Genomic DNA, 14,436 nt, shown 5'->3' with positions numbered 1-14,436 from the left:
AGTCGAACGGAGAACGGCAAAATTCACATTCATATTGTTTTTCGCTATTAAAAAGGGCCAATGAATTAATCAGGCAAAAGTGCAGAGTTAATGCCGCTATAAACGCGTAAAACCGACATTGACATTCCGTGTGTCGCCTTTAACAGGATGATCTATGTCCCAAAAGTATTCATTTAGCATTTACTCTCTGCATGCAGCCCAGGATACGGAATCACAAAGAATTTTATCTATTCCAAAGCAACACGCCAGCGCTCTACTACACAGAGGTAAGTATCTGTTGCCATCTAGTGGTCATTTCACAGAAGGCTAGTGTTTGCACACAAAGACATGTTCATAGATACTGACATGTAAGCTCATCCAGTTCTACATGAAGTCACCCTGTTTTTAACTTCCCTCATGGGTGACAGTTTCCACTGGGGGGGGGGGGGAGGAGAAGGGGAGAAAGGGAGAAAGAGAGAGAAAAAGAGAGAAAGAGAGAGAAAGAGAGAGAGAGAGAGAGAGAAAGAGAGAGAGAGAACACTAATATAAACAAGTAAGTAACAAACAAATAGGACTGCTATAATACTACCCTCTACGTACAAGAATATAACTCCTATAATACTGCCCTCTATGTACAAGAATATAACTACTATAATACTGCCTCCTATGTACAAGAATATAACTACTATAATACTGCCCCCTACTTACGAGAGTATAACTATTATAATACTGTCCCCTATGTACAAGAATATACCTACTATAATACTGCCCCCTATGTACAAGACTATAACTACTATAATACTGCCCCCTATGTACAAGACTATAACTACTATAATACTGCTCCTATGTACAAGAATATAACTACTATAATACTGCCCCCTATGTACAAGGATATAACTAATATAATACTGCCTCCTATGTACAAGAATATAACTACTATAATACTGCCCCCTATGTACAAGAATATAACTACTATAATACTGCCCCCTATGCACAAGTATATAACTACTATAATACTGCCCCCTATGTACAAGAATATAACTACTATAATACTGCCCCTATGTTCAATTATATAACTACTATAATACTGCCCCCTATGTACAAGAATAAAACTACTATAATACTGCCCCATATGTACAAGAATATAACTACTATAATACTGACCCTATGTGCAAGAATATAACTACTATAATACTGCCTCCTATGTACAAAAATATAACTACTACAATACTGCCTCCTATGAACAAGAATATAACTACTATAATACTGCTCCTATGTACAAGAATATAACTACTATAATACCGCCTGCTGTGTACAAGAATATAACTACTACAATACTGCCCCATATGTACAAGAATATAACTACTATAATACTGCCCCCTATGTACAAGAATATAACTACTATAATATTGCCCCCTATGTACAAGATTATAACTACTATAATACTGCCCCCAATGTACAAGACTATAACTACTATAATACTGCCCCATATGTACAAGACTATAACTACTATAATACTGCCGCATATGTACAAGAATATAACTACTATAATACTGCCCCCTATGTACAAGAATATAACTACTATAATACTGCCCCCTATGTACAAGACTATAACTACTATAATACTGCCCCATATGTACAAGAATATAACTACTATAATACTGCTCCTATGTACAAGAATATAACTACTATAATACTGCCCCTATGTACAAGTATATAACTACTATAATACTGCCCCCTATGTACAAGACTATAACTACTACAATACTGCCCCATATGTACAAGAATATAACTACTATAATAATGCTCCTATGTACAAGAATATAACTACTATAATACTGCCCCTATGTACAAGTATATAACTACTATAATACTGCACCCTATGTACAAGACTATAACTACTACAATACTGCCCCATATGTACAAGACTATAACTACTATAATACTGCTCCTATGTACAAGACTATAACTACTATAATACTGCTCCTATGTACAAGAATATAACTACTATAATACTGCCCTCTATGTACAAGAATATAACTACTATAATACTGTCCCCTATGTACAAGACTATAACTACTATAATACTGCCCCATACATACAAGAATATAACTACTATAATACTGCCCCCTATGTACAAGAATATAACTACTATAATACTGCCCACTATGTACAAGAATATAACTACTATAATACTGCCTCCTATGTACAAGAATATAACTACTATAATACTGCCCCCTATGTACAAGAATATAACTACTATAATACTGCCCCCTATGTACAAGAATATAACTACTATAATACTGCTCCTATGTACAAGAATATAGCTACTATAATACTGCTCCTATGTACAAGAATATAACTACTATAATACTGCCCCCTATGTACAAGAATATAACTACTATAATACTGCCCCCTATGTACAAGACTATAACTACTACAATACTGCCCCATATGTACAAGAATATAACTAGTATAATTCTGCCCCTATGTACAAGAATATAACTACTATAATACTGCCCCCTATGTACAAGAATATAACTACTATAATACTGCCTCCTATGTACAAGAATATAACTACTATAAGGGCTCAGTCAGACGGGCGTTTTTTCGCGCGATTTGCGCATGCGCATGCGTCCGACGATTTTTTAAAACCATTGCTTTGCAATGGTATTGGACACATGAGCGCTTTTTATGCGCTCCTCCGATAAATTATAGAACAAAAAATCGCAGATCGCACCTATCTGCGATCTGCGATTCCTGTTCTCTTCTGTATATGAGCTCAATGGGGCCGGCGGCAGCAGCACCGACCCCATTGAGAACATATAGAAGACAAATCATTCTTCTTTGCCACAGCTGTAACAGCTGTGACAGAGAAGAACGATGTTTGCCCATTGAATTCAATGGAGCGGCAATACAGCAGCTCCATTGAAAGCAATGGGCTGCCGGCGTGCGCGGGGTGAATTGTCGGGAAGGGGTTAAATATATAAACCCTTCCCTGCAATTCATCCTAAAATGTGTTAAAATAAAAAAAAATTGTATACTCACCTTTCCGCTGCAGCCAGAGTCCAGCCGCGGCCGCTGTCAGTTCTCCTGAACTGCTTCTTGGCACTATTCAGCCGGCGGGGCTTTAAAATCCCCGCCTGCTGAATGATCTGCCTCTGATTGGTCACAGCCTGACCAATCAGAGGCCAGTTTCACTCACACACCCATTCATGAATTCAGGAATGGGTGAGTGACTGCTGCCTCTCAGCGCTGAGCCAATCAGGGGCAGGTCTGACTCACATCCATTCATGAATTCATGAATGGGTGTGAGTGAGGCATGCCTCTGATTGGCTCAGCGCTGAGCCAATCAGGAGGCAGGTCTGACTCACACCCCCTTCACACCCACTGCAGGACGGCCGCTCGGAGCTCCAGCTGCCGGGAGAAGGTAAGTACATATATTTTTTTTATTTTTACACATTTTAGGATGCATTGCAGGTAAGGGCTTATATATTTAAGCCCTTCCCGACAATTCATCCCGGGCTCGCCCGCAGCGCATTGCTTTCAATGGAGACGGCTGTATTGCCATCTCCATTGAATGCAATGCGCTGGACAGCTCCGGCCCGTTTCTAATGAAACGCGGCTAGGAGCAGATTTTCGGGCGATTTGCGGGCGACTTGCGCGCACCGGTCACGCGATTTGCGGATGCGCATCCGTCATGCGATCCGCAAATCACGCGAAAAAACGCCCGTCTGACTAGGGCCTAATACTGCCCCCCTATGTACAAGAATATAACTACTATAATACTGCCTCCTATGTACAAGAATATAACTACTATAATACTGCCCCCTATGTACAAGAATATAACTACTATAATACTGCCCCATATGTACAAGAATATAACTACTATAATACTTTCCCCTATGTACAAGAATATAACTACTATAATACTGCCCCCTATGTACAAGACTATAACTACTACAATACTGCCCCATATGTAGAAGAATATAACTACTATAATTCTGCCCCCTATGTACAAGAATATAACTACTATAATACTGCCCCCTATGTACAAGACTATAACTACTACAATACTGCCCCATATGTACAAGAATATAACTACTATAATACTGCCTCCTATGTACAAGAATATAACTACTATAATACTGCCCCCTATGTACAAGAATATAACTACTATAATATTGCCCTTTGTGTACAAGAATATAACTACTATAATACTGCCCCCTATGTACAAGAATATAACTACTATAATACTGCCCTCTGTGTACAAGAATATAATTACTATAATACTGCTCCCTATGTACAAGAATATAACTACTATAATACTGCCCCCTATGTACAGGAATATAACTACTATAATATTGCCTCCTATGTACAAGAATATAACTACTATAATACTGCCCTCTATGTACAAGAATATAACTACTATAATACTGTCCCCTATGTACAAGACTATAACTACTATAATACTGCCCCATACATACAAGAATATAACTACTATAATACTGCCCCTATGTACAAGAATATAACTACTATAATACTGCCCACTATGTACAAGAATATAACTACTATAATACTGCCTCCTATGTACAAGAATATAACTACTATAATACTGCCCCCTATGTACAAGAATATAACTACTATAATATTGCCCTTTGTGTACAAGAATATAACTACTATAATACTGCCCCCTATGTACAAGAATATAACTACTATAATACTGCTCCTATGTACAAGTATAAAACTACTATAATACTGCTACCTATGTACAAGAATATAACTACTATAATACTGCCCTCTGTGTACAAGAATATAACTACTATAATACTGCCCCCTATGTACAAGAATATAACTACTATAATACTGCTCCCTATGTACAAGAATAGAACTACTATAATACTGCCCCCTATGTACAGGAATATAACTACTATAATATTGCCTCCTATGTACAAGAATATAACTACTATAATACTGCTCCTATGAACAAGAATATAACTACTATAATACTGCCTCCTATGTACAAGACTATAACTACTATAATACTGCCCTCTGTGTACAAGAATATAACTACTATAATACTGCCCACTATGTACAAGAATATAACTACTATAATACTGCTCCTATGTACAAGAATATAACTACTATAATACTGCCCCCTATGTACAAGAATATAACTACTATAATACTGCTCCCTATGTACAAGAATAGAACTACTATAATACTGCCCCCTATGTACAGGAATATAACTACTATAATATTGCCTCCTATGTACAAGAATATAACTACTATAATACTGCTCCTATGTACAAGAATATAACTACTATAATACTGCCTCCTATGTACAAGAATATAACTACTATAATACTGCCTCCTGTGTACAAGAATATAACTACTATAATACTGCCCCTATGTACAAGAATATAACTACTACAATACTGCCTCCTATGTACAAGAATATTGCTACTATAATACTGACCCCTAGGTACAAGAATATAACTACTATAATACTGCCCCCTATGTACAGGAATATAACTACTATAATACTGCCCCCTATGTACAAGAATATAACTACTATAATACTGCTCCTATGTACAAGAATATAACTACTATAATACTGCCCCCCTATGTACAAGAATATAATTACTATAATACTGCTCCCTATGTACAAGAATATAACTACTATAATACTGCCCCCTATGTACAAGAATATAACTACTATAATACGGCCCCCTATGTACAAGAATATAACTACTATAATACTGCTCCTATGTACAAGAATATAACTACTATAATACGGCCCCCTATGTACAAGAATATAACTACTATAATACTGCCCCCTATGTACAAGAATATAACTACTATACTGCCCCCTATGTACAAGAATATAACTACTATAATACTGCCCCCCTATGTACAAGAATATAACTACTATAATTCTGCTCCCTATGTACAAGAATATAACTACTATAATACTGTCCCCTATGTACAAGAATATAACTACTATAATACTGCCCCCTATGTACAAGAATATAACTACTATACTGCCCCCTATGTACAAGAATATAACTACTATAATACTGCCCCCCTATGTACAAGAATATAACTACTATAATACTGCTCCCTATGTACAAGAATATAACTACTATAATACTGTCCCCTATGTACAGGTATATAACTACATGAATATGGATGCGTATTGTTAGGACTAAAGTAAAATTACTCATTAAGGCAGTAAACTTCAGTACTATATACAGCTGTACCTTCCAGATGAGAACACATATATAACACTAATGCCTGGCAAAATAATTGTTTCCGTGTTACTTGCTATGTTCCACCATTCATACCTCCCAGACTCCAGCTGTAGATGATGATCAGAGCACTGGAGGGACTCATTACAGATAAAAAGTGTCAGTCAATCAAATGTGTTCAAATAAGAAACAGCTTCAAGGCAAAACAAACTCATTAACAGTGAATGTTATTCTCCACAATATACTGGAGATGTTATTTTGTATCTCTGAAAGCCACCAGTAACTAAAATTTAAAAAAGATAACAAAAATCTTGTTATTTGTTTAGCGCCAACTTATTCCATTGCACTTTCAGGTAATTTTTTAACATTTATTTCCCTCCACCAAGCTGGGTATTCATTTTACCGACCTCAGAAGGATGGAAGGCTGAGTCACCCTCGAGCCGGCTACATATGGGTATTGAACTCGCAACCTTCAGGTCGAGAGCGACAACCTAGTGCTGCATTTTTGCTACCTTAACACTCTGCGCCACATTAATCACGTCATGTCCCAGGCAGCATAGGGACCAGCTACTACAGCTCTGTAATGTGAGGGCCCCAACAAACAGCCCCTCTTATGCCAGCTTCTTAGAACCTGATGGGTGTGACAAGGGGCGAGTCTAATGAACTCTACCCCCCTGTTTTTGGACTTACTTATCCTCAAATTTAGATGAATTGTGATGGAACTGGATCTCGGTGCTTTGATTACTGTATTTTCCAGACTTGGTGTCTATGTCGTACGCTTCCACCTTGTCTGACCAGTCCATCTCCAGTTTCTCTTTAACGTCTCTGTTCTGTCTGAAAAGAAATAAATAGAAAAAATAGTTTTAGGATCTGTTGCTTAAGGGGATGTCCATAAGGAGATAATGAGGGAGGACAAGTTCCAGTGAGGGACGATGATATGTCCCAGAGCTGCAAAGTCCCAATTCTTTCTTCCAGATGGTTTTGCAAAGCCTTTTTGCACGCCATACCTCCAAAGAATTGTTAGGAACCTGTTTGGTGACAGCAAATGAAATATTCTTCAATGTATCTGCAACTACTCAAACTGCCTATCCCCCAAAGAAAAAAGTTTATAAACCTCTTCTGCCAATCTGAAGCAACATTAACTTCTTCAACTTGACTCATTCAAAAACAAGACTAAGGAAAATGAGTCAAGGTTCCTCATGGGCGGAGCTTCACTGTAAAGTAACACATAACATCATTTTCTTAAACGTTTCTACAAGAAGATACAGAATCCTTTTTTGTCCATAGCAACTAATCAAAATTCACCTTTAACTGAGACATGGGCTGTAATACACCCTTAACAGGACGTACAACTCACTGAATGCATCTGACCTCTTCTAATTAGAGGGGTTGGTCATTTTTGCTGTATCCCACATGTATAAAATCAAACAAACACTCAAGTCCAATGCAATGGAATCGGTTGTACCAAGGAGGTCAGTGCCCCCTAATATGGCACTGTGATAAGATGCCACCTTGCCAACAAGCAGCAAAGGAAGGACCCGCTCCATATTAAAGTTTATGGTTTGGAATGAGATGTTGAATAATTCTGGTTGTTTGTCTGTTTTAGGGTAGATTATATGGCACCACAGGAGTGGAGTCTCTTTTTAACTATCACCAGCAGGAAGATCTGCAATCTGGAGTGTTTCAAAGAGATGGACCCAATTTCAAAGCAGTATATTTCACAATAATAACAAGTTACAATTACACAAAATGTTTCAAGTAGTTTAATCCCTTTAGTCGCACCCCTGGAAAATCTCTGGGGCCTGCTGCACTGATCATGCAGTTAAACCCCGGAAGATTTCCGTGGACAGCTCTAGTGCTAAAAATGTGCAGAGCACTGAGCTGTCATCTGAAATCTTTCAGGGGTTTTACTGTATACTCAGCGCAGCAAGCCCCAGAGATTTTCCGGCCATAATATGGTAATAATAAACCTGCCACTGAAGGGGTTAACCCTTTCCAATCCACTGTCTGACATCTAAAGACATTCTGATTGAAGGCTGTGCAGCTCCGATGATGGAAGATGTCCGGCAGGGTATTTTTGCTGTAGATTACTGGCCACTCTGTTGTCAGGGGCTTCTCCAGCATGTCCCATACCGCAGTATTGGCTCTAGCCAGCAGATGGCGCCATTGTATAATGGCAGAAAGAGAAAGCCCCCTAGGAAACCCTGAATCCAAAATTGGATTGCAAAGGGTTAAAGAGTTATCAAGTTTACCAACCATTTTATAAATACTCTATGTGCCCTCCATCTGCTGCATGGGCATCATGGAGACGATAGTTGAATTTATCCCAAACGTTTCTTAAAATGTCTTTTTCCACTTAAGTCACTGCTGTTGTGATTCCGTTTCGCAGGGTATAATGTCTGCAGGTCTTGGTGGCCGAGATTGTAGCACCAAGTCGTGGGTGCGACCTATCCAAAGTTGAGGCAGAATGTCATTTGGAAAATATTGAACCTGCAGATGCCAATGTAGCAGTGTTCTGTCCTACTGACAAATGAAGTAAACGGAATCTTCATTAAAGGGGTATTCCGGTTGTAGGTCGTCTTTTCATGGGAATGGAGCTGCTGGTCATGCATGCAAAGCAGCGGCTTCATTACACACAATGGCGCATACAGATACCTAAGTGTTGCTATCTCTGCTTTCCTCATAGAAATGAATGGAGCAGACCATCTTTTTGAAACACCCTATTGACTCTTGGTATTTTGTTTGCTTTCCTAATCCAACAGTGAAAGCCATCAATGGGTTTTTGTCCTGGATTGTAGATTGAAGATTAATATACCCCACACACTTGGACTAGAGATACCAAATAGTCAAGAAAATCTGACAGACTAGAGTTGCTGTTGTAAATATTATGATGATGGGTCTATCAGATATTCCAGGCTACCGGTATCTCCAGTGGGCTCCAAAATGGAGGTAAAAGCATCAGATTGAAAGGACTGGACCAAAAGCGTGTCTTTAGCCCTGATAGAAGTTGAGCTACAGCCATTTGAAGTGAGAGCGGGAATCCTTAATTTACAGCGGTCACTTCAGTCTATGTGCAGAGCAGAAGGGGCCGCAGGGAACGATCTGTGAGTGTCCTGCCTATCCCAGGAGAGGGATAACATAGACTTTTGCTCATGTTATAACCCCACTCTCCTTTCCCTTTCTTGCTCACCTAATTGCTGACTGCAACATTTAAGCTGCTTTACACAAACGGAAAAAAAAAATTCTTACCTTATACAGTTCTTTCAAAATATTGAAATAGTTAAAACAAAAACACGGCACATAATAATTGGTAGTGCTACATCCGTAACAACCTGTATTATAAAACATGGCGTTATTTATCCAGCACAATAAATTCCATTTAAAAAATGAAAATTTGGGCAAAATAGACATTTTCTATTCATTTCTCATCCCTTTATAACCCAATAAAATGCAGCCAAACGTATTCATAGATTATCATAGGTGACATTACAAAGTTTCTCTAGCTCTATATCAGGAGCCCAGAGCAATGTCTTCTCACAGTTGAGCGGTCTTCTGTGACCTTCACGACTGTCATCGTCAAACTCTCCGACTCTTCAGTATTTTAATCACCTGCCTGCAGAAGACTCCGACCCTTTATAGTAAAAAGAGGCTCTCGTTAGTTCTTTCCCTCTTCTCCACCTTCCTTGTATCTCTCCTTGCTATGTCTTATTGTATATTCCTTACATTTCCCATATTCCCTGGCTTTCTTCATGACCTGGAGGACAATTTAAAGATGTGTCTTCAAGCTTCAAAGCGGTCTTAGATGTTCTGCTCCTTTATATATTGTCAGAGCAGTGAGCCGTCTTTTTATCATCAGCCATATCTGCCTTCTTGTAACCTCCAATCTCTGTCTTCTCATAGACATCTTCCGTCTCAGGAACGTCTTGTCAAACATGGTCACACCGGCTCCTTCTATTCTTCTCTAGACACCTTCCGTCAGCTGTCTGTGGATGACTGCAACAAACCCCGCATGATTCTGCATTTCAAGTGCAGCTATCAAAATGAGTGTGTGAAATGCAGAATATGTACTGAATGTACCCATCCTTGGAGCACCTTTTACAATGGGCGCTCCCCAGCCGTGACCCTGGAGTGCATCATACAATTACATGACACGTTTTCTGTGGATCAGTTTGTGTGAATCCACATTAAATGGAAACACCAAGCAATCTGAGCGACTTCCAATGGGGTCTGGTCATCAGTGATAGACTAGCCAGAACTATGATGTCACTGCCAACCATGTGGAATTTTCTTGTGTAACGATGGAGAGTATACCAAGAATGGCGTGATCATGAGAGGATACTATGGGCATAACATTTCATTACTAAAAGGGGTCAGCGGAGGATGTCAGGAATTGTTCTGAACTACAGGAGCAGCCGAATACAACGCTGGTGCTCCAACTAACGTGTCTGAACTTCCTTAGAACAGATGGGTTATAACAGCGGACAACCAGTAGGATAATAATTTGGCCAAGCAGCATGAATGACCCCTTCAGAACATGTCAGCGTCTCTATCTAATAATTGCTTTATCTTTATTTAGTGCCATCTGTAGGCAACAGGCAGCACTGCAATTGTTTTTCAATGTTCCATTATTATTTTTTGGTGGCGTATTCACGCTTTTTATCGTCCCCTGATTTGACACTCATAACTCTGAACTCACCTTGGTCCTTATTAACATGACCATTTGGCCTATTCAGAAGAATCGCCCAAAAATCGCAACCATGTGAAGGATTGGATTCCAATGTATTCATTCCAATGACCGATTTTTGGGTGCACAAAAAAAATAGCGGCGAGAAAAATAGGACATTGGTGACCGTTTTCGCTCACCGATTTTCTATGCCGTGTCAAAATATATGTCTTGACTTATCTTTTGTTAATATACTCTGCAAACTCCCATAAACATCTATGGGAGCTGAAAAAAGGGAGGGTGAGGGAGTTCAGCTGTGTTCAACGCTGGGAAAGAAGACAGCGGGCTCTATTTAAGTATTAGCAGTCATCTCAAGGATTTATGCCGATCAGGGGATTTCCGCGCTGTGGCGTATTTTATTGCCGATACACTGCAGCCGCCCCTGTGTAAATGGAAGAAGACACGCGGCTTAACTAAGACAGCTGCCTCTATATAAGCATTATTAGTCAGTCCAAGGATTTCTGCCGACCGAGGGATTTCCACGCAGTAGAATATTTTATTGTCGATACGCTGCAGCCACCCGCGTGAATGGACAAGAAAACGTTAATTAAGATAGGGGCTACTTCGCGGCTATTCTTCATTTATGCAATTTTAGCGACTATCAGCCAATCGTGTGAAAGAGGCCTAAGACTCAGATGGAAAGAACATCAACAAGGAGACATGAAAGCATTAATGAAACAATTTGGGAATCAATTAATCTAAACTATTAAAAGTTAACCCTTTCCAATCCATTGTCTGACGTCTGAAGACATTCTGATTGGAGGCTGTACAGCTCTGATGTCGGAAGACGTCCGGCAGGGTATTCTTACTGTATATTACTGGCCGCTCTGTTGTCAGGGGCCTCTCCAGCATGCCCCATACAGCAGTATTGGCTCTAGCCAGCAGATGGCACCATTGTATAATGGCAGAAAGAGAAAGCCCCCTAGGAAAACCCTGAATCCAAAATTGGATTGCAAAGGGTTAATAATTAAGCTGAGTCATAAAAAAAACCAGATGGTAAAACAGGGGAGATGAGCTGTGACGCTTATCTCATTTTCGGGATCCTGTGTTTTTCCATATGGATAGGGTTTCTAGTGATGAGTCCCATCACTATCACTAAGGCAATCCATTATATTGCAGCTTTATGATGTGCTTGCAGGCTGCAGGATCCTTATATGGAGGTCTATCTGCAGACTGTGTGATCTCAGCTACTCTACAAGAAAAAAATCTGGATGGAACCCAAATGCCCCAACCATGGCGAGGTCATAAATCACGGCTCTTAGGCTCCGGTCACATCAGCATTCGGGGATTCTAATCTTTGGCTCCATCATAGAGGCAGAAAAATGGAAACAAATGTTATGGTTTCAACTTCCATTAATTTCAATTTTGGCTCAGATCAGGTCCGTTCTCTTGGGCTTTCATTTTTTTCAAGGCAACAATAGTATAGTCTGCTGAGTTATAATAATAATCATCTTTATTTGCACAGCGGCGACTTGTTCTGCAGAGTTATACTTTCTGTGTAAAAAATGGAAAACTAACAGAATGTATCTATCAGTTTTCTTTTCATATTGTTGTTAATGGAGATTAAATGGAAACGGGAGGCCTTCTGTTTGTAGCTTTTATTTGTTCTGTTTAGCGGACCAGATTTTGTTGTGCACATGCTCAGAAGTAGTGCTGAGCGAACTACAACAGTTGTACCCTGTTTCAGGTCAAATGTAGCTAAAAGTATGGTTCGGAGCAATGCCAGACCTTTGGCTGTTTGTCTCAGCTGAACATGTAAAAATTATCTCTCTTGTTAACTTCTTTTAAAAAAATGAAAAAAAAGAAGGAAGGAGAAGAAGAAAAGTGGAGAGGGAAGGAAAAGAAGAAAAAAAGGGGAGAAGGAAGGAGGAGAAGAAGAAAGGGGGAGAAGGAAGGAGAAGAAGAAAATGGGAGAAGGAAGGAGAAGAAGAAAATGGGAGAAGGAAGGAGAAGAAGAAAATGGGAGAAGGAAGGAGAAGAAGAAAATGGGAGAAGGAAGGAGAAGAAGACGAAAATGGGAGAAGGAGGGAGAAGAAGAAGAAAATGGGAGAAGAAAGGACAAGAAGAAGAAAATGGGAGAAGAAAGGAAAAGAAGAAGAAAATGGGAGAAGAAAGGAGAAGAAGAAGAAAATGGGAGAAGAAAGGAGAAGAAGAAGAAAATGGGAGAAGAAAGGAGAAGAAGAAGAAAATGGGAGAAGAAAGGAGAAGAAGAAGAAAATGGGAGAAGAAAGGAGAAGAAGAAGAAAATGGGAGAAGAAAGGAGAAGAAGAAGAAAATGGGAGAAGAAAGGAGAAGAAGACGAAAGGGGGAGAGGGAAGGAGAAGAAGAAGAAAGGGGGAGAAGGAAAGAGAAGAAGAAGAAAGGGTAGAAGGAAGGGGAAGAAGAAAAGGGGAGAGGGAAGGAGAAAAAGAAAAAAAGGGAGAAGGAAGGAGGAGAAGAAGAAAGGGGGAGAAGGAAGGAGAATAATAAAAGGGGAGAAGGAAGGAGGAGAAGAAGAAAGGGGAGAAGGAAGGAGAAGAAGAAAAGGGTAGAAAGAAAGGAGAAGAAGAAGAAAATGGGAGAAGGAAGGAGAAGAAGAAAAGGGGAGAAGAAGAAAAGACAAAGACAAAGTTAGAAGCAGAAACAAAGAGAGAAGATGAAAGAAGAAAGAAAAAAGAGAGGAAAAAGAAAAAAAAAGGGAAAAGAGGAAAGAAACAGGAAAAGGAAAAAGAGAGAAGAAGAGACAAAAAGATCAAGAGAGAAGATAATGAAAGAAGAGTAGAAGAAGAAACAAAGAGAGAAGAAAAAAGAAGGAGGAGAATAAGAAAGTGGAAGAAGAGAGAAGAAGAAAAAGAAGAGCATGAAGAAAAAAGAGATAAGAAAAAGAAAGAAGACAGAATTAGAAAAAAGAAAAATAATCTATTCATTCTTCTACTTATTTTTCTCCCTTTCCCTTTCCTTCTTTTTTATCCCTCAATTTCTTTTTCTTTCTCCTCATTACCTTTATGCTCACCGAGGGAACTACTAGATATAAAATAAAATCTAATCTTTATTTGGAATAAAATTAATATATTACAACAGCGTGATCACTCTCCTATCCTAGATAGTATGAATGCTCATTCATTCACAGCCCTCCAGGCTGTCCACACACCTATCAGTATATGTTACCTCTCTGATGCAGTTATAGCATTTATGACTGCATCAGTATTTTGTTAATCTCTGACGCAGTCATACTATCTAGGACTGCATCTATTGTACCGTCCTGATGACACAGTTGTTTCACGTACAACTGCAGAAACGCGTTGATGGTGCATGATGCTTTACTAAACACCGTTTTTATGGTGTATTAGTTGCTATCTAAGGGACCAGTGCTGACATATATAAGGCGTACAATCTATGCCTAAGTTACTTAGACTGGTGCCCTGACGGTGTGTATAGTCGCCATACATGAGATTAGTTTATAGACGTCTACGGAGAGTAAAGATAAGTCCAGCCTATTCACAT

General features: G+C 39.2%; 1 protein-coding gene across 1 annotated transcript in view; it reads right to left on the bottom strand.

The window, feature by feature from the left end:
* The window catches only part of TEKT4 (tektin 4), a 57,103-nt gene that overhangs the window by 32,048 nt on the left and 10,619 nt on the right, over positions 1-14,436 (bottom strand). The window contains exon 3 of the mRNA XM_066576608.1: positions 6,921-7,064. Within this exon, the coding sequence (XP_066432705.1) occupies positions 6,921-7,064 (144 nt within the window). The remainder of the gene's footprint in view (positions 1-6,920; positions 7,065-14,436) is intronic.

Source organism: Eleutherodactylus coqui, chromosome 8, assembly GCF_035609145.1.
Source record: "Eleutherodactylus coqui strain aEleCoq1 chromosome 8, aEleCoq1.hap1, whole genome shotgun sequence".
In the NCBI taxonomy this organism is placed as follows: Eukaryota; Metazoa; Chordata; class Amphibia; order Anura; family Eleutherodactylidae; genus Eleutherodactylus; species Eleutherodactylus coqui.
Note: the sequence above shows the minus strand (reverse complement) of the source record. Positions and strands in the feature narration are given on the sequence as shown.